General features: G+C 42.6%; 1 protein-coding gene across 2 annotated transcripts in view; it reads right to left on the bottom strand.

Moving 5' to 3' along the window:
• Positions 1-812: 812 nt before the first annotated feature.
• IFT27 (intraflagellar transport 27) overlaps positions 813-25,188 on the bottom strand; it is a 195,563-nt gene continuing 171,187 nt past the window's right edge. Inside the window, exons 2-9 of one of the 2 annotated variants that reach the window (XM_056847383.1) lie at positions 20,587-20,639; positions 14,218-14,297; positions 13,165-13,224; positions 11,545-11,604; positions 10,001-10,118; positions 9,624-9,733; positions 9,368-9,462; positions 813-842 (exon numbers count right to left, since the gene is read on the bottom strand). In XM_056847383.1, coding sequence (XP_056703361.1) covers positions 824-842; positions 9,368-9,462; positions 9,624-9,733; positions 10,001-10,118; positions 11,545-11,604; positions 13,165-13,224; positions 14,218-14,297; positions 20,587-20,620 — 576 coding nt within the window. In that variant the 5' untranslated portion in view covers positions 20,621-20,639 and the 3' untranslated portion in view covers positions 813-823. Of the gene's footprint in view, positions 843-9,367; positions 9,463-9,623; positions 9,734-10,000; positions 10,119-11,544; positions 11,605-13,164; positions 13,225-14,217; positions 14,298-20,586; positions 20,665-25,188 lie in introns of those variants that run through there. The other variant, XM_056847382.1, reaches the window with a different exon arrangement.

The following is a 25,188-nucleotide window of genomic DNA, read 5'->3' as shown; positions in this document are numbered from 1 at the left end:
TCTGTCTATGACTGGCTACTGACTGATTCAGTCAGTGAGGACTGACTGAATCCCCACTCACCCTCACTCATTGGCCTAATGTACCTCAAAGGACTGCTGCGGGGATAAAGCGGAGAAGGAGAGAATGATGTCGTAAGGCGCGTTCACTCCCCATTGGGAAGAAAAGCGGGGCATATATAAATAAATTGGACAGAGGGACACGAGAATTGTGAGGCGGCATCTTACACGTATGTCCTATATAGGGCTGCCATACAGCAGCCCAGAGAAGTTCTCCATACCTTTAATGTTCTGGTACTCTGTCTGCATGGGGACACACGCTGACTCTCCCTCCCCCCTCTTCAAATATACTGGCATAAATCTCATCTGTTTGCGGCTTCCTGGGCCACTGGATTTCTTTGTTTAGGTAGAAGGTTCCAGAAGGTGGAAGTGAGCTGTATGGAATTCTTGTTCCCCTGCTCCTGGTTCCTTGGAGGATGCAGGAGGAGATGAAGAGTGCCTCCCTCGAGTTAAGGGACTAGATGAGGCTGAAGTTGGTTCTTAGTTTCCTGCGTTGTGGAGTTCCTGGTTCTTTATTCTCCAAAGCAACCATCAAAGTAGACATGCAAGCAGAATAAGGAACCAGGAACTGCAGAGAGGAAACAGGGAACCATCTTCAGCCTCATAGGCACTACTACTGCTTTAAAGTGTTCAGAAGCCTTCTGTGGTTTTTCTGGAACTCATTTGAATACCCAATTCCTCTTTCCTCCCTGTCTGGCTGAACAAGATCTTACAAACTGAAGTGAGGATCTTTGAAACCCCCCTCTTCTTCTTACCTTGGCTCTGGTTAACAAACAATACGAGGTCTAAAAAAAAGAGGACAATAAAATATAGAAACATTATATTACCAGAACTTCTTAACACTACCCTAACAAACTATTATCTTTTGCACTCATCCTGTTAGAAAGAGCACCCAGAATCTGTGACCTGGATTACTTTACTACTGTATGTCTAGTGAGTTACTACTCCCCTCATTTGTTTCACTGGAAGTAAATACAAAACTAGTAAAGATACAATATCATTCTTTCCCCCTACCAATCGTTGAATTTGGCCCTGTATATAGGATGTGAAGTAGTAAGGGGATTGACCCAGCATAACCATTAACTCCTTTCAAATTTAAACATATTAAAATATGGGCAAACTACAAGCCTAAAGAGAGGGTTTCAATGCACCCTGAATTCTAGTAACAGGAAATGATTTGGTACACATGCCAATGGCAGTCGTATACTCTAATGTTCTAAACACTAGAACTCCATTTTGCCTCCTCTTTCTCTGACTTGTCTATTGTCAATACATCTGCCAGACTCAGCAAGAGTTCAATTTACCTACTCCGCAAAGACCATGATCTGTATTTTGTTCTACAGCCGCCTCTCATACTGTTAGGGAACCATACTACACCAACATTTGTGACAGCTAGCACAAAATCTCCTTCTCGCATTTCAGTATCCAAACTCCTGCATCCCTGATAACCTTTCAAAGATGGTGTGGTGCTCTGACAATCTGACGAATCCTTTTACCTACACACTGTAGCATCTTCTTTCTATTCACCTCCCTTCCCCTTGTCCACAAAGTTTCTTTCCTTCTGACTATATATCTCCCCTCTTTCAGTCACTTTGCACAGATATTCATGTAACCCATTTCTCACTCTACCTTCCTCTGCCATATAATCCAGCCCATCAGTACTGATCTATGCTTTTTTTCATGTGCTGGTTTTCCTAAAGGTACCAAGAGACAACCTTCTGGCGCTCTCTTCATTCAAATCTACCAACTCTGGCTGTTCTTGCTACCTTTAGATGATCTCTCCCCTGCCCTCAACTGTCCTGCCCTTTCACCTCATCCAAACTTGGTCCATCCGTCTGTCACCTAACCACAGGTCATTTTTTTTTGCCTCTTTCCCTTCCCCCAACACTCTGATTTTGTCTTCTTCACACAGCCCATGATTCTGCATCTCAAACACTTCCAGGCCCTCACTCACTCTCCCCCATACTGAAAGGAGGAGGTGGCTGCAAAGAATTTGCTGCTGACCGCTGCATTGCTAGGAGGCAAACACATGCCTGGCCTTGTGCAGGCCAGTTTCCGCCTGAGTGCCCCAAGTCACATATCCCCAGCATCATCTCCGGCACTGAGAAAACAGATGGTATAATAAATGAGTGCAGTCTGATAGGGGGATGAAGAGGGTGCCTGCCTAGGAGAAAACCCCCCCCCCCATTCAAACGTGCAAATACTTGAGTTTGCAATACCAGGATTACCCTGTATCCGCTCAGCATCCTTCCTAGCACTGGAGAGCAAAAGAACAGCGAAACTCTGAGCCAAGTGTTAAATGGAGGACACAGAAGCAGGAGTATGCACCAGGAGATAGGACAAGGATACTTTCAGGGTAGAGCTTAGGATTCATAAAAATTTGCATAATAGGCGAGAACCACAAAGAAACTGAAGGGAGATTACGCGGTTGGCTTAATAAACAGGCATGGGAACATACGCAGCGGCTCAAATTCTTTGCCTTTCCCAGGCTTTTGATAACAAACCTCACAGGTAGTGGCTATAGGCACATATGCAGAAGTGTCAAGATATACCCCCTTTTGAACTTGGTAGAGGAAGAGAGGTACATATAGCTGCCTGCTGCCCAGAAGCCTCCACTCTGGCTATGTGCTCTACCCAGTCTCTTCTGCAAGCCTCTGTCACTTCTGTTTAGTCATGTCTCCTATCTGTGAGAACAAGTGAAAGCCACACCACTAGACTGACTGCAGTGACAGAGCTATCGGCAGCAGAAGTAGCAGCAGCTGTGACTCAATCCTTGCCCAAGAGAAACGTCCTCAGGCTTTCAAGCATGAGGAGACCATGGAGGATGGAAAGAGCTTTGTTTTTAGGCTCAGCTTTTGACACAGACATGTAACACTCTTCCCGCTAAGACCAAGTTAAATCTACTACACTGGCTGTAATCACACGTTTGGCCCTAAATGTTCGCTCAACAGCTATCTGCTGAGCCTTGTTCTTTATCTTAGTGTCTCTTTTAAACATTTTCCACACCAGATTTCTAAAGGGATTCTCAGTCTGAACCTCTAATCAACACAATGGGTTGAGAAGGATTCCAGATAATGTCAACCGAAATCTTGCTATGTTAAAGAGTTTTGTATGCAAATCAGCTCTAAGGACTGACCGGATAGAGAGGTTCCTCAGTGGAACAGGCTTCCTTGGGAGGTGGTAAGTGCTCCTTCCCTGGAGGTTTTTAAGCAGAGGCTAGATGGTCATCTGTCAGCAATGCTGATTCTATGACCTTAGGCAGTTCATGAGAGGGAGGGCATCTTGGCCATCTTCTGGGCATGGAGTATGGGTCGCTGGGTGTGTGTGGGGGAGGTAGTTGTGAAATTCCTGCATTGTGCAGGGGGTTGGACTAGATGACCCTGGTGGTGCCTTGCAACTCTATGATTCTATTCTGTCTTCGTTTCTCTAATCGTGTGTAGACTCTTCAAGCCAAAGATTTGTGTCCACCTCAGTTTACACAGATCCTCATACTCACGTGATGAGCTTGACTCGGCTTCTTCCTGGACACAACCTATAAGCTAATGGCCCCAGTCAACCAACATAAATACTATGATACCAAAGGGTGTCCTGTCTGACAGGCGGCCAGTAGTGGACCCTGGGACAATGCAGCACCCGTGACTAAGAAAGCCCCAAACATCTGGATCCACTGCTGCCACATTCATGAGTCCCACATAAAAATCAATTAGGGGTCCTCTTAGCGAAGAGATCAGGCACCCTCACGACTGAGAACATTTGATAAACTTCCACTGAGACACTAGAAGGCAAGAAGCGTAGCATCCCCTGAGCTGTGCCAGCCAACCTCTTGAGAGCCAGTGTAGTGTAAGTGGTTAAGAGCGGTGGTTTGGAGCGGTGGAGTCTGATCTGGAGAATCGGGTTTGATTCCCCACTCCTCCACATGAGCGGAGGAGGCTAATCTGGTGAACTGGATTTATTTCCCCACCCCTACACACGAAGCCAGCTGGGTGACCTTGGGCTAGTCACACTCTCTCAGCCTCGACTACCTCACAGGGTGTCTGTTGAGGGGAGGGGAAGGGAAGGTGATTGTAAGCCGGTTTGGTTCTCCCTTAAGTGGTAGAGAAAGTCGGCATATAAAAACCAACTCTTCTTCTTCTTCTCTTGTGCTTCAGCCTTTTAAGTTGTATTTGTGGAGTGAGACGTGAAATAGTGGCAAGGATAACTTGGAGAATGCAATGCTTCCCGCTCCCCAGTGCTAGCTTTCCTTCCTTGGCACCTCAGCTAGAGCTACTGTCTTCTCTTCCTTCACCTGAGACACCACTGAGATGGGCTGGGCATGGATCCAAGGGCCAGACTGCTTCTGAAGGATGAGGGAACTGTGAGAACCATTCACGTTGGAACACAGATGCACGTGGCAAACCACACGCGAAGCTTGGTATTATCAAGTGTAGCACGCTGAATGGGGATTAGTATATACGATCTCTATCTGGCTTCATGTGTCCATTACTACAATATATGGTGCTCTGTATATACACACAACAAGCCACAAAAGCTGGCACAACAAGCAGTCACATGCCGAAGCCATCCTCTCAGAATATTTTATTGTTCTACATTTCTGTTTCACTGCATGACTTTTAGCTTTGTTCTTTTGTCACCTTGCTATTTTATGGTCCCTGCCAAATACTTATTATTCTGATGGGAATTAATTAAACAAGGGCTGATATACACTATTTGAGAGGGTCCAAGGTTGTTCTGCTAACAAGTTTACCTGACTTGAGCCTACACAGTTTTCCTTGTTACCTATGTAATTAACCACAGATTTTTTTGTAATATTAAATACTGTGGAACCTTATTACCTATGGAATTTATCACAATGGCTAAAGCTAGATTAGAAGAAACATAAAACAGATTTTTATTGGAAATCCCTGAAACAGGCATGTTTCTTGGGGGGGAAAGCCTTTCTTGTAGCCATTCCTTGATTAATCAGCAGGTTTTTCAAATCACTGGCCAACCACAAAGGTTCACCTACAAATCTACATTTGACTTAATGTAGAGGATAGCAGGCTGGAGCTGTCAGCACTTTTTAAAAAAAGATACGTACCGGCCCATGTTGTTTAACTCCAGGAACCTATGTCCACTTGGGTATAAGGTAATTGGAGTAGGGTGGAATTTATCAAGTGCACAAATGAAATCTGGTTTGCTTATATTAAAAAGTCACCCAAGACTTGTTCCAAAAGTGGCAAATATGTGGGGTCATCCAGAGTTGTCTGTGGTCTCTGATACTGCAAATCCTGCTTAGTGAATAAGTTTGATGGCCTATTGCCAAAAGCACAGAGCAGCTGCCAAAGGGAGAAACCTAAAAGGGGACTCCAGAAGGATATTCATTTTGAAAGTCAGGCTCGGTTCACACCAGCAGGAGGAGGTGGCAGAAAGGACTGCACCATTTCAGATGGCAGATGACAGACTGCAGGCTGTTTCAAATGTTACCTTTTCATTAAAAAAAAAAACAACCTCCATGCAAATAGAAAACTAGCACAGCAGGTTGAAAGGTACTACCGTTACCCTCTTTTTGTTTGCTAGATTGACTTTCTATTTGCAGGGATTTTTTTGGAACACAAGGAAGCATTCCAAAAATATGATATTCCACCAGCAAGCTGAAGTGGTATGGTCCTCTGCAGCCCCTCTAGCCTCAGCCACCTCTCTGTCCTGCATGGGTGAACCAGGCACTCTTTCCTAAATATTATATTTTAGTTTACACTTCCTTCAGTTACTTCAGGACTTCAGCAAATGCTACATTTTGCTGATTCAAAATGCAACTGCAGTGTAGGCAGTTAGAAATCTATTTACCTGCAGCAGCTGGCAGAAATTAAACAGCAGTAATGTAGGGGTGTACCAACTACCCAGGTATAAATGGCATACATGTGCAGAGGTCTGCAACACACAAGTCACGCTTGTCTACCTGCTGGCTATTTCTTTTGTAAGTGATAACTTTCTGATGGGAACCAGTGATGTGCACTTTTCCAGAACTCAGTCACAGTTCCTATTACTAGCTCCAAGTTGTTCCAGTTCATACTTAGGTGGCTTGAAAGAGGCTTATCAAACTGACCATTTTCCCAATTCTTGCTTGACACACAGAAGAGTTGGTTTTTATATGCCAACTTTCTCTACCTTTTTCAGGAGAATCAAACCAGCATACAATCTTCTTTCCCTTCCTCTCCCCACAACAGACACCCTGTGAGGTAGGTGAGGCTGAGAGAGCTCTAAGAGAACTGTGACTAGCCCAAGGTCACCTAACTGGTTTCATGTGTAGGAGTGGGAAATCAAACCCAGTTCTCCAGATTAGAGTCCACGGCTCTTAACCACTATACCACTCCGGCTCTCATAGGGTCTATCACACTGCCCCTATAAATACAGTCAGATTTTGATTTGTTCTCAGATTAACAAAGAAAAAGAAGAGGTTCCAGGCTTCTCTTTGATGGATGGAAAACAAAAAAAGACACCGATGTAGGGGAGGAGATATGTGAGGCTGTAACAAGAAAAAGAGAGGAACTTTTCCCTTGGGAGGACATGAATCTAGTGTGCAGGGAAGACACCTTCACCTCCCCAACACCTGCAGCTACTTAAGGAAAAGATGAACCTGGGGATGCTGCTCCCCTCCCCAACATTATCCAACACAACAAAACTGCTACAAGAATTTATAATCCAACACTTCTACATCCAATTGCATATTTGTTTGGATCACATGTATTACAGGAGCTAATAACACAAGAAGAAGCCATCCTTACTGAATGAAGAACTGATCCCCCAGATAATGAGATTAAGCCTGCAATCTCTATAGTTATATCCATTCACTCCCTCCACCTATGTACACTTTGACAGGGAAGAAAATAATGAGCACAACTGGCAACATTTGCTAGGAAAGGTAACAGTAAATTAGGATACTCGGAGAACGCATGGAAAAAAGGGTCCACCAGCACTGGACAGACACAATGTAGAGGTTTTTCTATTATCAACCAGCTATACTAATGTTTCCAAAAGAACGTCAAATGCAGAGTGAAGCAGTTTCTCCTTCAGTTGCAAGCAGAAAAGCTGTACTTGGGACCAAAGCACTGTTTTCCTCTTTTAACGTATGTGCAAACGCCCAAAGCAAACAAGAGCTGCAGAAGAAATGGGAATGTAGCTTTCCCCCCCTCTGCTGTCAGCACCTGTGTCAGAATCCTGTTTGCTCTTAAGAGGCAACTCCTGATGGAGATTTATTATATGCTTCCAGCAGCAGCCTTACTAATTCCGCCTTTAATTGCTAACTTTATGGCATTACTCAGATCTACCCAGACACAATTCCCTCCTTCACTTCTTACCCATTCATCTTATACAAAATGAATTCATTCAGCTCTTTTTACTTTAAAGGGCAGGTAGTACTCAAATAGCTTATTCAGTAAAAGGGCCATTTTAAACAACGGTATATTAAATACATACTAAAATGTATTCCAACAGATTATTATTATTTTTGCCTTTAATCAAGAGCAAAGTCCATAGCAGGTGGTACACAATTTGCCAGGAAAATCTTCTAGGCAAATCTTGATGAAATAATGGGCCTTTGCAAGGACATCATCACACAACTACTATTCATTTCAGTGGGTCATACGCAGAAGTTCTTGACAACTTTTACCACATATCACTAATCAAAGCTATATAGATTTCTTTAATAAGATGGACTGGGTATTGCTTTCACTATATTCCCCCAATTTCTGCTTTGTTGGCATTTGTTGATGGGCTTATTGAAAGTCGTAAGCCTTTTCTGTTTGGAACAACTTCTAATAAGTGGTGTTAAACTCCACATGTATGAGCACATTTAGCTGAGGTTGTATTAATATTGCTTGAATTGTGTGGATTTTATAACGTCACATTTTTATACTATTTTAAATGCAGCATGTTACAACCTGCCCTGAGTCCTTGGATAAGGAGGAATAAAATATCAGAATAAATGTGTTATGACAAGTCTTTCCAGTATAATCCCTCAATTTAAAAATAGCAGTGTACTCCCTATCATCCCCCTAAAATTAATTCTTTACATACTACAGTGTAATGTCAGACACCCATTAATAATCACTGCATAATTCCTAAAAAACAAAAACAAAAAAACAAAAAAGGAAGGAACTATAAGTTTTTCAGCCTGCAGATTCTTTAACCCAAAATGAGGCCATTAACAGCATGTTATGCAAAGCCACTGAGGGTGGCTGACGGCTGTTTCCTGACCCCCACATCCCCAACTTAAACGATCTAAGCACCAGCAGAGGGCAGTGCATTCTCAAATTATACAATGTAGGGGTGGGGGAGAAAGCCCTTGGCTGCCAGATAGCTTCCAACAGCCCCCCCCCCCCAATGAGCCAAATCAAAATAAGCACTCCATTCGGAGAGGTCAGGAACAGAGATCAGCGTTGGTAGCAACACTGCAATGCTCCAAGCTATAAAAGCTAACCAACTGGCTTCTGCCTTAGGAGGGGAAAAAACCCTCATAGCCGCACTTTACAGTGCCGTGGTTCTTTTGCATGCCTTTGGCACCTTCTGGTCGGACCAGAACCAACGGGTTAAAATTAAATCAGAAGAGTTTCCATCTAGACATTAGGAAGAATTTTCTAACAGAGTGGTTCCTCAGTGGAACAGGCTTCCTCGGGAGGTGGTAAGTTCTCCTTCCCTGGAGGTTTTTAAGCAGAGGCTAGATGGCAATTTGTCAGAAATGCTGATATGAACTTAGGCAGTTCATGAGAGGGAGGGCATCTTGGCCATCTTCTGGGCCCTGGGTGTGTGTGGGGGAGGTAGTGTGAATTTCCTGCATTGTGCAGGGGGTTGGACTAGATGACCCTGGTGGTCCCTTCCAACTCTATGATTCTATGAGTATCTAATACAGTATCTACTCCTGATGGTTAAACTCTACCAGCCTGGCTGGACTGATGTACACAGACAGTGGTATGCTGTCTGTCACCTCTTTAGATTTGATCTGTTTTGGGAAATTCCTCACAAGAGTTGAAAAAGACATGCTTTCACAATATCTAAGCAGTGCAATTATTGGGGGGGGGGGGAATCCTACCAAACCCACTTTTTGAAAACTTATGATCACCAAAAAGAAAGAAAGATGAGACCAGAAATAATAATCACAAATAATAATCAGAGAACATGTCTTTCTGTGGTTTATTTTTGTCTGCCAGTATTACTGGAATGAGATACTCATTAAGGCAATGGTAATGGCTCTCATACCATTTAGCCTTTGACATTTCATTATTTCTAGGCTCAAAGAAAGGAAATAGGTTTAGCAGGCTATACTCAGTAGACTCACACAAGCGAGTGAAAGATTTCCACCTTCTCTCTGTATAATCGGTGAAAGGAATTTGCCACAATGTGAAAAGGGACTTCATAATTTTCCATCTCTTTCTGTAAAGAAAGCAAAGATGTTAAAAAAGATGGGGGGGAAGCTGCTACTTGATCACACATCTGCTGCTGGTAATAAGCTATCGTACAAGAGAAGACCTCCTTATCCTGAAAGTGAAGGCAATTCTTCACCCACACCCAATTATGTACGTGAACACACTCACAACTGATATCTCGCAGTATTCTAGGCCACTGGTCTCTGCCCACTCTTGTGCCTGTTTCTGCTCCACAACCCGCCTATCAGTCAAATCCGTCTTATTGCCCACTAGCACACCTAAAAAGGAGAAAAAATTGAATTATTAACAACACACACTACAAAACCTAGTGAGTAAACAGGTAAAGAGACAGGGACGTGGATTGTTTAAGAAACGGATAAAAAAGATCATAACTAAATTGCTCAGAGTATGTACTTACCATGTTTGTTTCAGACGCTGATAGAATAAATGGAGGAAACTACCCGGAATTAAGATATGGCTGTCAGCCATAACACACGAGAAAGAGATCTAGGCATAGACAAGTATAGAATGTTACAGCCTCCTACCTGGGATAGGTATTCCAGAAGTCTGGGTTCTCAACCTCTCTAGCCACTTGGCACAGTTATTGAATGACTGCTCATTGGTGACATCATATACAATGCACATGGCATTGGGCTGTTCCCACTGCACAAGGGGAAAAAATCTGTCAGCCCAATTGAAACTCATGGACCCAATAGTTACCATTTATTGATTTACTTCATTTATACCCTGGCCTTTCTTTCCAGTGGAGACCCAAAAGCAGCTTATATCCTTCTCCTCTCCTCCATTTTATCCTTACAAAAATCCTGTGAGGTAGGTTAGGCTGAGTTTGTGTGACAGGCCCAAGGTCACCCAGCAAGTTTTCATGGCAGAGTGGGGACTTGATCCTGTCTCCCAGATCCTGATCCGACACTCTAGCCACTACACCAAACTGGCTTGAGACCTTTGATGGAGATTGGATCCTCATTTGGGGGTACACAGAGCATTACAACGCTCTCCCACAGTCCCTCCCCTATGAAAATGTCCCTGACGTTCAAAGAGAACAATGCATTTCTGAGTCCCAGCTAGCCTCTTGCCCCGAAACTCACCCAAGAATAAATGCATGCAAGAATGATGAGGATTTATTGTGTAGCAGTAGCTGGTCTATACCACAGTATTAAAAATGTTGTATAAAATGAGACAATAAAAATATCAAAAATACTCTTATGAAGGTGAGAACTTCAGGGAAGGTGGAGGGAGAGAACACCTTAACTTCTCTTTGGCACAGCCAACATTGAGCTTCTGCTGACCAACATTCAATAAATAGAAGGTTAATTATGCCAGTTTTACAATGAGATGAACCAGCCAACCATATAAGGAACAAACCACTTTGGTGGAAGCCACGGATATATTAGGGTAATGGAGGGAGTCTTTTTAAGTAAACATGGTCTCTGTACATTTTCATTTGTTTTGCAAAGAGGCAGTGGAGCGTTTAGGGTCAGGGTGGACTGACTTCAGTTTTGCATGGTCTACTTGCTAAAAAAAAAACCCCAAAAGTAAAACCCTCGCAGTCCACCAGCATGTTTGAAATGTAGAGCCAGAAAACTCAAAGTCTCAACAGTTAAGACAGAAGTAATCCATTTTACGTTAACGTAAATAATGTAAATTTACGTTTAAAAAGTAAAAACTGCCTGATGCATCAGACCAAGGTCTACCTAGTCCAGCATTCTTTGCAGTAATTTCAACAACCAGCAGGTGCCGGGTTTGCCACCAGTGGTCGGTGGCTCAATTTCTGTCCTGCCCTGTTTTAGGTGACTGGCTCCTCCCCCATATCTCCTTTCTCTTGAGGATAGCTTTTGCAACGCTGCTCCAAGAAATGGTAATGTTAACTTAAGTGAATACATTTTTCTTTTTTCTTCGATTTGAGAACATTTTAGAGTTTGCTCTAAAGCAAAAAAAAAAAAAAAAAAACTAGTGAAAAGGGAGGCAAAAACTGTCATTCTGTGTTCTTTCCCAAGCTTTAATCAGGATGCAGGGGTTAGGTTTGCTTCACAGCTCCTCGGCTGAGCGATGGCTTTTATGTTGTACTTGCCAATTTCTCTAGCATCTCAGAAAACAGTTCCTTGCCTGCTGAGTCAAAGATGAAAAGTTCCTGAAAGCAGAAGCAAAACTAATATGAAGCTACAGAATATTGTAGGCTAAAGTAAACTATTGGCGAGTAGCAAATTTCTTCAACCAAAGCAGTGGTGGCAGAAAAAGCCTCCCTCCCCCCAAAAGCTACTAAAGTTGTAGCCAACATAACTCTGGCCTGTCTAGCTCAGTATTGTCTACTCCGAACTGGCAGTGGTTCCCCAGGGTCTCAGGCAGAGAAAGGTATTTTCAAACACCTGATACCTGAAATCCTTTAACTGGCGTTACTGGGGATTGAACTTGAGACCTTTTGCGTGCAAAGTGTATGCTCTACCACTGAGCCACGATTCTTCCAAAGCATCATGACTGTGGGATAGGAACCCGCACAGTGCGGGATTTATGTATAAGCTAAACAAGCTATAGCTTAGGGCCCCACTCTCTTGGGGCCTCAAAAAAAATTTAAAGGAAAAAAAACCTGGATGTACATTTCCAAAATATAAGATAAAAAACAAATAAAATAAAACCTACATACAGCAACAGTGTTTTGTGTTGTGTAGGCTCCTATGATGTAAGTAATGGGCCCCGCCTGCTAGCCTGCTCCCTAAAATATCACTGGTTTGCTCATTTCTATATATAGGGTGCCTACATTCTGCATAAATTACCATATAGCATATATTCAACACAAAAAACAGCGACAATTTGTTGTTGACAAAGGACAGCTGGACATATAAAGGGCCCCATTGCCTTCAATAGCTTAAGGCCTCATCAAACCTAAATCCGACCCTGAACCCGCATGTTCAGAATGGGTTCTGAACAATAACTTAGAGATGTATGTAACCTAGAGAGCAATTGGGGGGATGAAATTCACTACTTTGCAAACACCGAAGGCACATCCCATGATCTGAGGTAGATCTATGAGTCACACACAGTTTGCCAACATTTCTCTCCCCATGTCCCATCTCAACGGCAATAACCAGCTCACAAGTGACTCGCCACATGGTAACAGCGCCAATGATCCGCACAGGGGCAGAGTTTTCCTAGGCTGCCCATACAGCCCACAGGCCTTGAATTGTATTCCATTAGATACAGTTTCTGCTCCCAGAATCATCAGCTCCTTGCATATGAATTACAAACAACTGGGATGCCAACAGCTACGTACTTATACCTTAAATATGTTTGCCCTTTGGGAAAAACATAAGCTCCATGATGGTAGAGAGGAGGGGCTGGTTAATTAAGAATGCAAAAATGGCAGGCGGGGAAGAGGTAAACCTTTTTCCCTCTGTGGCCCCGATCACAACTAGGGCCTCCACAGCTGCTATTTAATTAAAAACAAAACAAAAACAAAACAAAACAGCAGGATGGGTGGCCCATCTTTGTTTGGCCCTAAATGAGCACACAGCTCTAGGGAATAAATTAGATGCTCTATTTTCCCACATTGTCACCATTAAGGTTTCACATATAATTTAATGCACACTCATCCTACAGAATGAGGTTCATTCCAGTAAAGTCAATGAAAAATCCCCTTTAGACAGCGTTGTTAGTTTTGTTTTTTAAACTCTGTTTAAATTATAGCTGAGCTTACCACACTATCACTGGTTTCTGGAACAGGTATTGTCTTCACCAGCAGTTCTACTCCTGTTGTCTGTCAGCCCAAATAAGGAAAACATGTCAGCAAGATTCAGAGAAAGTGGCCATATGTCATACTATGCTTGCCTGAGGCTAACAGAACCCTTTTAGGTCTTTTTAATCACCCTTATAACACCTCCAAATGACAGGTTTTCTTCTGTCATAAGGTAAAGGTCCCCTGTGCAAGAACCGGGTCATTCCTGACCCATGGGGTGACATCACATCCTGACGTTTCCAAGGCAGACTTGGTTTACGGGGTGGTTTGCCAGTGCCTTCCCCAGTCATCTTCCCTTTACCCCCAGCAAGCTGGGTACTCATTTCACCGACCTCAGAAGGATGGGAGGCTGAGTCAACCTTGAGCCGGCTACCTGAAACCAACTTCCGTTGGGATCGAACTCAGGTCATGAGCAGAGCTTTTGACTGCAGTACAGCAGCTTAACACTCTGCGCCACGGGGCTCCTTCTGTCATAGGAACTCTCAAAATTGGATGTCAGGGACTAGGCTGAAAATTTGGCTGGGAAATAAATGGATTTTGCTCACAGAAACTGTGATTTGTTCACTAGAACAGGCTCAAGATTTTTTAGGGCCTAGTTGACATATTTATATGGCTGACAGCCCTCTTCAATAAGCACCTTTCCTTTACTGCATGCCTCTTCCTGCTCAAAAAAAAAAAAAAAAAAAAAGACATTACCAATACTACCAATCAGGCTTTTGCATATGTTGCCTTACATCAGCAACGGGGAAAAAAATTCTGCTTTTCCTAAACATAAAAAAGATCATCGTCCAAGTAAGTATGCAAACTGGCCTAGATGAAGACAACTGTTTGCAACCACTCTGATTAGTTTCTCTAAAATATGCTCCAAAATATTTGGCACTGCTTATGCAGTCCCATGATAAGAATGCTATACACAGTTTTGTAGTGGTGAAGTTCCCTTTGGTCAATTCCCACATTACTGAAAATCAGGTCCCAATATCACCTCCTCAATACCCACTATCCCTCAAGACTCACCAAAGTGTAGTTTTTCTGGAAATGAGCCCCATCATTGCAGAACATCTGGACCAAAGCACTCTTTCCCACAGCTGGATCACCTGCATTACAACAGAAACACCATTTGCTCTAATTTGACTATCTTACTTTTGCCTTAAATTACAACTGCTAGGGCTATATCTAATAGTAAAGTGGTGGGCCCTGAGCAGATGATGAAAGCCACCTTGGGCCATCCATGCAAGTGGAAACGGGGGCCAAAGGGTATGTGTGTGCATGTGTGCGATTGTCCTGGGGACAAAAATTCAAAAGAAAAACAAGGCCTCGTCTGGTTCTTGTAGGTTATCCGGGCTGTGTGACCGTGGTGTTGGTATTTTCTTTCCTGACGTTTCGCCAGCAGCTGTGGCAGGCATCTTCAGAGGAATAACACTGAAGGACAGTGTCTCTCAAATGTCCTTCAGTGTTACTCCTCTGAAGATGCCTGCCACAGCTGCTGGCAAAACGTCAGGAAAGAAAATACCAACACCACGGTCACACAGCCCGGATAACCTACAAGAACCAATGAACTCTGACCATGAAAGCCTTCGACAATATTTTGAAGGCCTTGCCTATTTACAGAAAGTTCTGACCATAGAGCTCCTGGTGATTCCCAGAGCTACCTTTATCACTTCCAGGTAACTCTAGGAATCGCCAACAACTCTGTGGTCAGAACTTCCTGTAAGTAGACGAGGGCTTATTATTTTTTTAAAAAAATTCTCGGGATGCTGCCTTCCCACTGGTTATGACTAAATATGCTCTAGAAATGATGAGACCAGCTGTCTATTAAAAATGGGGGAAGGAGCAGAAATCAAACTACTTGTGCCCCAGGGAACAGAGAAATCTGGAGGAAGAGATTTAGAGTGGCAGAATGGGATTTTCAAATTGTCCACCCCATGATTCTTCATCGGTCCCCAGACTCTTTGTACATCCAGTAGTGAAGGGGTTGGCTCCCTTTATGATAACAAAAATAGCAAAACCAGCCCACCTACAAACAAGGAAGTATTTCTGCAAACACGGGGGACTCCTTAGGCATGCAGAAAAGCAAGACTATAAAAATTCAACAAAAGGGGGGAACCTTAAAACTGACATAACAATTAAGCGGGCTCAAGGAACAAGAATGCTGAGAACAGCTGGATGTCAGTTAAAGGGGGGGAAAGCGTGGGGCAGAACAAATCAGCCTGTTCAAGTCCTGAAAGAAATGGAAATGTTCAATGAGATCTAAATTGTTTTCCCCTTCCATGAGTCTTTATAGGCCCCCAACTTGTTACTTCCAATGAATTAACTAGGTATCGTCCTGTATAAAATAAGAGTGCAAGGCCTCCCTCCCCCCCACACACATAAAATGTACTCAAGCAATATTCAGCTTGATCCATGCAGATTTAGGCCAACTTAAATGTAGTGACAGAATGTACAACATAGAAACATTCCCTTATATTTTAGTGTTAGGGAACTGGTAGTCTGAGGACTTGCCCTTCTAGAACAAGGCTTAGAGACTTCTGTACAAGATATTTAAGTTGCCCTTTATAATGAAACAAGCCATTCCTCCTTCTATCTTTTATTTGTGGACCCAGAAATATTACAATAAACCCACGGAATTCTCTTTAAGTCCAAGATGCATACAGTTCTCAAATTTTTGCAGCATTGGATCCTGCTAGTTAACCACCCTAACTCACAGGTAGCTATGTTGGCCAAAGGTCTGTTTTGATACAAGATGCAAACCAAGGACTGGGCTCCCCCACAAAACAGACTTGGGTGTTTCTTATGCCCAATGGTTAAATAGTTGCATATAATTCTCTAAGCTGAAAGTGTTTAACTATTTTACATCCTACTATTTACCCATTCTTTTGTTTCTTAGAATTTGCCAAAGAGTTTTTCTGTTTTTGTAATCAGGCAACATTTTGTATAGCTTTGGTGATGTGAACTGCTGGTCATGATGGAACAGAGGTTTAAGAGAACAGATCCAGAAGACCAAAATAAATACAGTTCAGTGGAAATCAAAAGATCACATCATCTTTCTGAAGCTACCAAACATTCTGAGGTCTGGAAAAATATTTCAAACATCTAGGCATAATAAAAACATTTTAAGGATCTAACAAGATTTTAGAAATCAACATTTTGCAAGCGGGGGGTGGGGAATTCTGTATCAGCATTAAAGGTGCAAATTAGACAATTACATCTTCCAATTTTGCCCTCTGGACATTCCTGTCTTGCTGGTCATCCATGCATACGCATAATCTATGAATAATAGTAATTTAAAAACACACACCTTGCACACATACTTTCAAAATACAGAAAGGATTTATGGAGTACATGAGAGAACTCTACCATCAGCAGGACTAGTGTGCCTTGGGAAGATGAGATCACACTCTCTCGCTAGGGAGAAAATACCCTGTAGGAGCCCCTGAGCATTTTTTCCTAACCCTGCATTTCAGTAGGAAAAGAAATCGTGTGTCTTCTCAATAACCACAAAGGTCAAACAGCTTGCTTGAATACTGAACCTTACATTGTTTTGATTTTTTTATTATATGGTTTTTACTTTGTGAGCTGCTTTCCCTGACGAAATTAAGGGGTTTTTTTTGTTTTGTTTTTAAAGATCAGATATGGAATAGATCCTAGAGAAACATCCTACAAAATATTGTCGAAGGCTTTCACGGTCAGAGTTCATTGGTTCTTGTAGGTTATCCGGACTGTGTAACCGTGGTCTTGGAATTTTCTTTCCTGACGTTTCGCCAGCAACTGTGGCAGGCATCTTCAGAGTAGTAACACTGAAGGACAGTGTCTCTCAGTGTCAAGGGTGTAGGAAGAGTAATATATAGTCAGAAAGGGTTGGGTTTGAGCTGAGTATTGTCCTGCAAAAGTATTGTCCTGTAAGTATCAAGATAATGTGCTAATGAGGGTATGGTATGTTAATATGGAACCATTGTATCCTGAAGTGATCTGTTAATGTGTGTAATCCAAAGCTAATCTGTATGGCTATTGTTGAATGTTGTCTTTGTCTGGAGGTTTTTCAGGGCAGGAAGCCAAGCCTTATTCATTCTTAAACTCTCCTCTTTTCTGTTAAAGTTGTGCTGATGTTTATGAATTTCAATGGCTTCTCTGTGCAATCTGACAAAATAGTTGGTAAAATTGTCCAGTCTTTCAGTGTCTTGGAATAAGACCCTGTGTCCTGTTTGTGTCAGTCCATGTTCAGCCACTGCTGATTTCTCAGGTTGGCCAAGTCTGCAGTATCTTTCATGTTCTTTTATCCTTGTTTGTATGCTGCGTTTTGTGGTCCCGATGTAAACTTCTCCACAGCTGCAAGGTATACGATATACTCCTGCAGAGGTGAGGGGGTCTCTTTTGTCTTTTGCTGATCGTAGCATTTGTTGTATTTTCTTGGTGGGTTTAAACACTGTTTGTAGGTTATGTTTTTTCAAAAGTTTCTCCATCCTATCAGTGACTCCTTTAATAAATGGCAAGTGGACTGAGTGGACTTCCCATAGCTACTCCATCAATCTGTTCATAAAATTCTTGATCCCATAGGAAATAACTTGTTGTCAAACAATGGTGAAATAAGGCTGTTATATCTTCTGGAAAAATCTGGTTAATCAATGAGATTGTGTCTTTTACTGGAACCTTGGTAAAGAGGGATACAACATCAAAACTGATTAATACATCCTTTTGATTGAGTCTTAACGGACTGATTTTGTTGATGAAGTGAGTTGAATCTTTGATGTAAGAAGTGGTTTTTCCAATGTGGTCCTGTAGGAGGGTGGTCAAATATTTAGCTAATTCATATGTTGGGGAACCAATGGCACTCACGATGGGTCGGAGTGGAACGGAATCCTTATGAATTTTAGGTAGTCCATATAATCGTGGTGGTTGTGCTTCAGTCTTGCATAGTTTTCTGTGTGTGTCGGGATGAAGAGTGGACTCAGTCCAGTAATAGCAAACTTTTACATGGAATATTTTGAAAAGACAGCATTAGAATCAGCACCTTACAAACCTACAGTCTGGTTCAGGTTCGTAGATGATACATTTACCATTTGGAGCCATGGTGAAGAAAAATTAATGGACTTTCTAAACCATCTTAATAATATCCATCCAAACATTCAGTTTACCATGGAAAAGGAAATTGAGGGTAAACTCCCATTTCTTGATACCCTTGTCATCCGTAAAACAAACCTTCAGTTAGGTCACAAGGTCTACCGGAAACCAACTCACACAGATCGCTACTTACACAAAAACTCCAACCACCACCCCCGACAGAAAAGAGGAATAATCAAAACATTAATGGACCGTGCAAGACGGATCTGTGAACCACAGTTTCTCAAGGAAGAAACTAATCATCTAAATCACGCACTGCTAGCAAACGGCTACTCCAAGAATGAAATCAGAAGGGCCATTAAACCAAACAAAAATCAGAAAACTCAAGAAAAACAGTCTCCCATAGGAAAGGTATTCTTGCCATTTATTAAAGGAGTCACTGATAGGATGGAGAAACTTTTGAAAAAACATAACCTACAAACAGTGTTTAAACCCACCAAGAAAATACAACAAATGCTACGATCAGCAAAAGACAAAAGAGACCCCCTCACCTCTGCAGGAGTATATCGTATACCTTGCAGCTGTGGAGAAGTTTACATCGGGACCACAAAACGCAGCATACAAACAAGGATAAAAGAACATGAAAGATACTGCAGACTTGGCCAACCTGAGAAATCAGCAGTGGCTGAACATGGACTGACACAAACAGGACACAGGGTCTTATTCCAAGACACTGAAAGACTGGACAATTTTACCAACTATTTTGTCAGATTGCACAGAGAAGCCATTGAAATTCATAAACATCAGCACAACTTTAACAGAAAAGAGGAGAGTTTAAGAATGAATAAGGCTTGGCTTCCTGCCCTGAAAAACCTCCAGACAAAGACAACATTCAACAATAGCCATACAGATTAGCTTTGGATTACACACATTAACAGATCACTTCAGGATACAATGGTTCCATATTAACATACCATACCCTCATTAGCACATTATCTTGATACTTACAGGACAATACTTTTGCAGGACAATACTCAGCTCAAACCCAACCCTTTCTGACTATATATTACTCTTCCTACACCCTTGACACTGAGAGACACTGTCCTTCAGTGTTACTACTCTGAAGATGCCTGCCACAGTTGCTGGCGAAACGTCAGGAAAGAAAATTCCAAGACCACGGTTACACAGCCCGGATAACCTACAAGAAACATCCTACACTTTTGCTCATGTGATAAAACCAAAACACTAGTCAACCATCTTGCCTTGGGGCTTTCTGTTCTGTTTGCAGTGCTTTCACATATTAAAAAAATGATCTAACAAACTTCACTTATAGACATAACCAGCGATAACCTTTGATTTGTTGACTTAATAGATACAGCAGTTCAAATCCCAGCAGTATTACATCTGGCAAACTGAACCCAACCATCTCAGCCCTTAAATTCCTGTAAGCATCCTGAACCAATGCCCACTTTCCCTCCCATTCTTTCCATTACTTTATTTAAAACATTTATTCAGTTAAAATATTTATACACCTGCCTTTCTCTTGACCAGCTGAGGCCCACGACTGTACCAAAGAACTTTGCCCTTGAAGAGAGGGGCCGGCTAATAATAATAATTTTTTTTACCTCTATAGTTACTTATTATTTTTCTTTTTAAAACACTTAAGCCATCTTCTCACCCAAAGGACCTCAAGGTTATTTCAAATAACAACAGCAAACCACTAAAATTCAAACCACAAATACAAAACTAAAGATGAGAATGCCAAAAGCAGCATCTGGTACGAGTTTAAATCAGGAACTGTGGGGTCAAATCTGATTTAGGACATCAGAATAACTGGCGTGCAGACTGGTTGAATTTTTTGCTTTTTTTGTGTGCGGTGCTCGAAAGACTGCCACTATCTCATGCATACTCATGCAAAAGCAGCATCTGGTACGAGTTTAAATCAGGAACTGTGGGGTCAAATCTGACTTAGGACATCAGAATAACTGGAGTTGAATTTTTTGCTTTTTGTGTGTGTGGCGTTCGAAAGACCGCCACTCTCTCACGCATACTCATGTCCCCGCTTTCACACATCATAAAAACCAACTGGAGGAGTACACTTATACAGCCCAATTCTAACCATGTTCCCTCAGAAGTAATTTTCACCCACTGCAACAGGAACGACCAAGCAACAGGTACGCTCGCACACCAAACCCTTGAGGCTGCCAGCTATTTATGAGGAAGGCATATTATTTTGCCCCCACAGTTCATTTCCCTGACGCAGGGGACATGTCTTGGCTTGGCCATAGATTGATACATTATAACGAGGCTGCCAGATCGAGAACTCACCTGCCACGATGCATTTGGCAGACAGCTTCACCATGGTCTGCACTGACCTTCAGGATAACTGGGGGGGGGGGGCGGGGGCGAGACTGTTTGGGTGTTCAAATTATAACCGTAGCCAAAGGAGAGGGACGGAGTGTGGAGATTTAGGAGTGGTCCCAAAGAAGGGGGGGGGAGTTGGACACCACCTCACGGGAAAACAGCACGCGTGTATGTTTCGAGCCTGCCTGCGGAGGGACTAGAAGGTGCTATGATGAAGGAAAGGCCCAGGCATACAGGCCTGGGCTACCGTCGCGACAAGGCCCACGAAAGCGACCCCAAACCCGGCCGCCCTCACAGAAGGCCACCCTAGCAACAAGACGCTAAGCATCCTTCTCGTCCCCGTCCCGCCCGTCGATCCTCCTACTGGGGGGGAGGAGCCCAGATTTTTAAGAAGCGATTGGTTCGAGTCGAGCCTTCGTCGGTTCTCATTGGCTTCTGCTTCCCTTTCTTTCAAGAGGCCGGCCTTACTTACCGGCAGCTCATTGGTTGGAGAGTATGCCTATCGCGCGATCGCTCGCCAGCGATTGTTTTGGATTGGTGGTTAATCGAATCCGATTTGTTTCCGCCCGCCGCGGAGGCAGCCTCGACTCCGCCCACACGGCTAGCCATGAAGTCATTCCAAGGTACCATTTTGCCAGCGCGGCAAGAGGCATCTTCTTACACTCGCTACAGGTCCTAGCTTGTGATTGGTTGCTGCGCTGAGGTGGGCTATACCATTTAGACGAAACTCTCTTTGCGCGTGCGTTCGAAAAAAATAATTTTTTTTGTATTTTATGTTTTTTTCCTGCGTTTTGTTTTATGTATATTGTATTTTTTTCCTCTTTTTATTATAAAATAATATTTAAAATTTATATAAAAAAGAAAAGAATAATCTTGGAAGAGTTTATCCAGATTATAATAATTTACAATAGTCTACGATTATTTTTGTAGGGGGTTCTACGAGCCCCGAAAAAAGTCAAAGCTAATTTTTTGGAAAATTGCAAAAACAAAAACATACTGGACTTTTTCACGCCGCTTTGTAGCTTCCATGTACTTTCTTACGTCTGTGATGGATTCACCCAAGGGGAATTTAGTTTTCGCGCTTGCGCAAACTGGCGGCCAACTCGTTCTCCTCCTCCTGCTAACCCCCCCCCCGGAGCGTACAAGAGCCGCACATGCGCAGTGCCTTGTTCGAGGTTTGTTCACCTGTTGCTTGGTCTCATGCTCTCTTTATGAAAACCGCGTCCAATGCCTCGTGGACCCAAAAACGTTAAAGGGGAGGAAAGGGATTGTTCCTTTTGTCTGCCTGTCTGGTATTTCTCTTACAAAGAAATTTCAAAGGGAGATTGGAAAGAGAAACTGCTGAATTACAGTTGATATTCAAACTAAAGACAATGCATTGACCTGGGCTGAATAAAGACCTTGCATTCATGGCTCATTACCAATGCTGATTTCTCCACACCCATCTCTCCCCTGGACATCACAGACTCTTCTGCATACCACACCTAATCCCATCACGCCTGCTATTCACATTGACATACTGTTAACATTTACATACTAATGCTTGTCTGAATTCACTCTCCTCTACTTAAAGACAGATGGATTCACATTCTAGCTGTCTCTGAAGAAGTGAGCTGTGGCTCACGAAAGCTCATACCCTGCCAGAAAATATGTTTGTTAGTCTTTAAGGTGCTACTGGACTCTTGCTCTTTTCTGCTACTGCAGACAGACTAACACGGCGACCCACTGTGAATTGTCTGGTATTTATATGTCTCCTGTCAACCATGAGGTTGAGGAGGCGATGTACATATTCAAGCCACAATAAAATACAGTCAAACTTCAAGTAAATTCTACATGGGAAAACAAACAAACCCACACCACACAATGCCAGTAAAATAAGCTTAAATTTTAGAAATGTAGTGTCCATAGGATAATGGGGGGGGGGGGGAGGTGTGAGCTTCCCCTTGTGTTCGTTGATGTTCCTTTCTGAAGAAAAATGCAGCGGGGAGACTTCTTCCCTGGGCAGAATTCCTGCCCTGAAGAGTGCAAAAAAATGGGAAATTGATCACCAATTAAAGAAGAAGAAGAAAAAAAAGTAGGGTAGGGTTGCCAACCTCCAGGTACTGTTTGCATTCTAGTCGTTGTTTGTACTTTATTTTGTTCCTGAACCTCCAGGTACTAGCTGGAGATCTCCCGCTATTACAACTGATCTCCAGCCAATAGAGACCAGTTCACCTGGAGAAAAGGGCCGCTTTGGCAATTGGACTCTATGGCATTGAAGTCCCTCCCCTCCCCAAACAACGCCCTCCTCAGGCTCTGCCCCGAAAAACCTGCCGCTGGTGGCAAAGAGGGACCTGGTAACCCTAGACCAGGGATGGATTAAGACATGTTGAGGCCCTAAACTAGGTCAAGTTTAAGGGGACCCACAGCATTACCCAAATGATAATTCGCTAAAACGTCTGGTATTTATAATTCAAAACCCTAAACAGTAGCTTGCTTATGGCATTTGGTGTGCTTGAAAACTGCAGCAGGAGGAAAGCCCCTCCTCTGCATACCACAGTCCCAAGCAGGACCAGGCCCCCACAGCATTTGTTAAGTGAGAGCATTCCAGCAGTGAAATGGTGGCTTGACCCTGAGCAGTGGCAGATCTACTATGAAACTAATGAAGCTTAAGCTTCAGGGCCCCTAATCCCGGAGGGGCCCTGAAGCAACTTTGTGTTTTAACGGGAATTTTTCAACAAAATCGATGGAGTTTTTTTAAGTGTTTCTTATTAAAATAAGGCTATTTTAGTGATAGCATCATAAGCCAATGGGTTGAAGTACTTAATATTGACCTTAGAATATGCTCTAATACTCATTTCACATGGCCTCAAAATGTCCCTGTAATTGGTCAGATTTCAAAATTTTCTCGGGGGCTCACAGCACCCAAACCCCCAGCTGTTTGGGCTTGCTGGAGTTCGCCAGAATCTATTCATACCCAACATTTTGGCAGCTGGATCCTCAAATCCTTTGTTGGTGCATGGCTTAATAGTTCTATAGCTCAGCCCTTAGGCCTAGAGCCAATCAGAACCACAAAAAGACGTCTGAATTCTCAATTCAGGCTGCACTTGTCTTGCTTGTGCATTGTAACACCAAAAATCAGATTTTCACTTCTTTAACCTGATGAGCAACCCCTGATGACCTTCTACCTCTCTATTAGAGAATGAACCAATACATCTGCCATGGAACAACCCCACTGAAGAAGATAACAGTGGTTACCCAGCTCTCGTTGCTGGTGGGAAGGGGCTCATTGTATGGCCCATTTTCAGTCTCAGACCTAAAATGTTTACTTGGGGCTAGCACTAGGAAGATGAAATCCCAGTTGCTTAATAATCTGTGTTTTAGTTGATTTCATCACTTGATTAAATCTTTATTGATTTGCATGTGAATTAAATAATATGAAAGAGAAAACATACCTTCTTTGCAGTTAAATGATCTGCTCGTATTACAGCGGACACCATTTTTAAGAAAGCATGCCCTCCTATGTGAGATAGGATAAGGAATTCATCTTCTAAGTTGGCATCTGCCACATGCAGATTTTGTATTTTAAAAGTTAGCATTTTTAATTGTCTACTTTCTTAATTGAGGAATCAAGAAACTTTTAATTGATTAGCCAATACATCAACTAAATGTTGCAACTCCGATTTTATTCCTTTATAATCCACTCCTTCCGAAGGGCTCCAGTTGGGTAACAGCATACTGATCATACAGTTTCAGTTATTTGTTATTTATTCCCTGCTTGTCATCCAAAAATTGGCTCTAAAGGCAGTTCACAGCTATGTACAAAAACACCAGATATAAATAAAATATAACAGAGCAAGTGTTTGAAGATGCAGTTCTTTGTCAGATATGAATCCAGATATGATGGAAGCATGCGTGGTTGTTTCCTCTCCTCCCGGTGGCATCACAGATAGCAGTTGTAACTGGAAAGCGGGGGCTTTCACTGGAAGTGGAATCAGATATGGACGGATTTGTGGCTTCTGCATCCTTTCCTTTTGATTTTGCTAATAGCATTTAGTAGTGAGGAAATGACTTGGTGCTTTACCTTTTAGTGAGGAAGAGGAGGAGTTATCAGAGCTGGATTTTGGCATCATGGAGTGGTGCCTGAATGCTTCCTCTTCTCCCTCTGCCCCCAGGAATGGCAGTTGGTAATTGGGAGGAAGGGGTACTCGTCTACAGTCTTATTTGCATTAATTAAACTAATGTCCTTGGCCACAAATCCCAGTTTGAATTAAGAGGCCTATCAACATGTGAAGTCATTTTGTTTTAAGTGGGGGCACCAATGAACATCCGCAAGAATACATTTTCTTCACTACCATTTAATGACATTTGGGCTTTGAGGGTAGAGCTTCCAGACAGGTTTGGGACCACATGCCTTTTAAAAGAAATGTAACCACTACATTTGCTCCCTTTCAAGGGAATGCATTAAATTGAATTATTTGGGGATTGGAGGAGAATTGAATGCATATTAAAAGTAGCAGACCCATTTGCCTGGGATGATAATTTAAAATAATGAGAATGAGAATAAAATCAAATTACAATAAAGAA

Source organism: Euleptes europaea, chromosome 3 (assembly GCF_029931775.1).
Source record: "Euleptes europaea isolate rEulEur1 chromosome 3, rEulEur1.hap1, whole genome shotgun sequence".
NCBI classification, from domain to species: Eukaryota; Metazoa; Chordata; class Lepidosauria; order Squamata; family Sphaerodactylidae; genus Euleptes; species Euleptes europaea.
The sequence above is the reverse complement of the archived record's forward strand: the minus strand, read 5'-3'. Positions and strand labels throughout refer to the sequence as shown.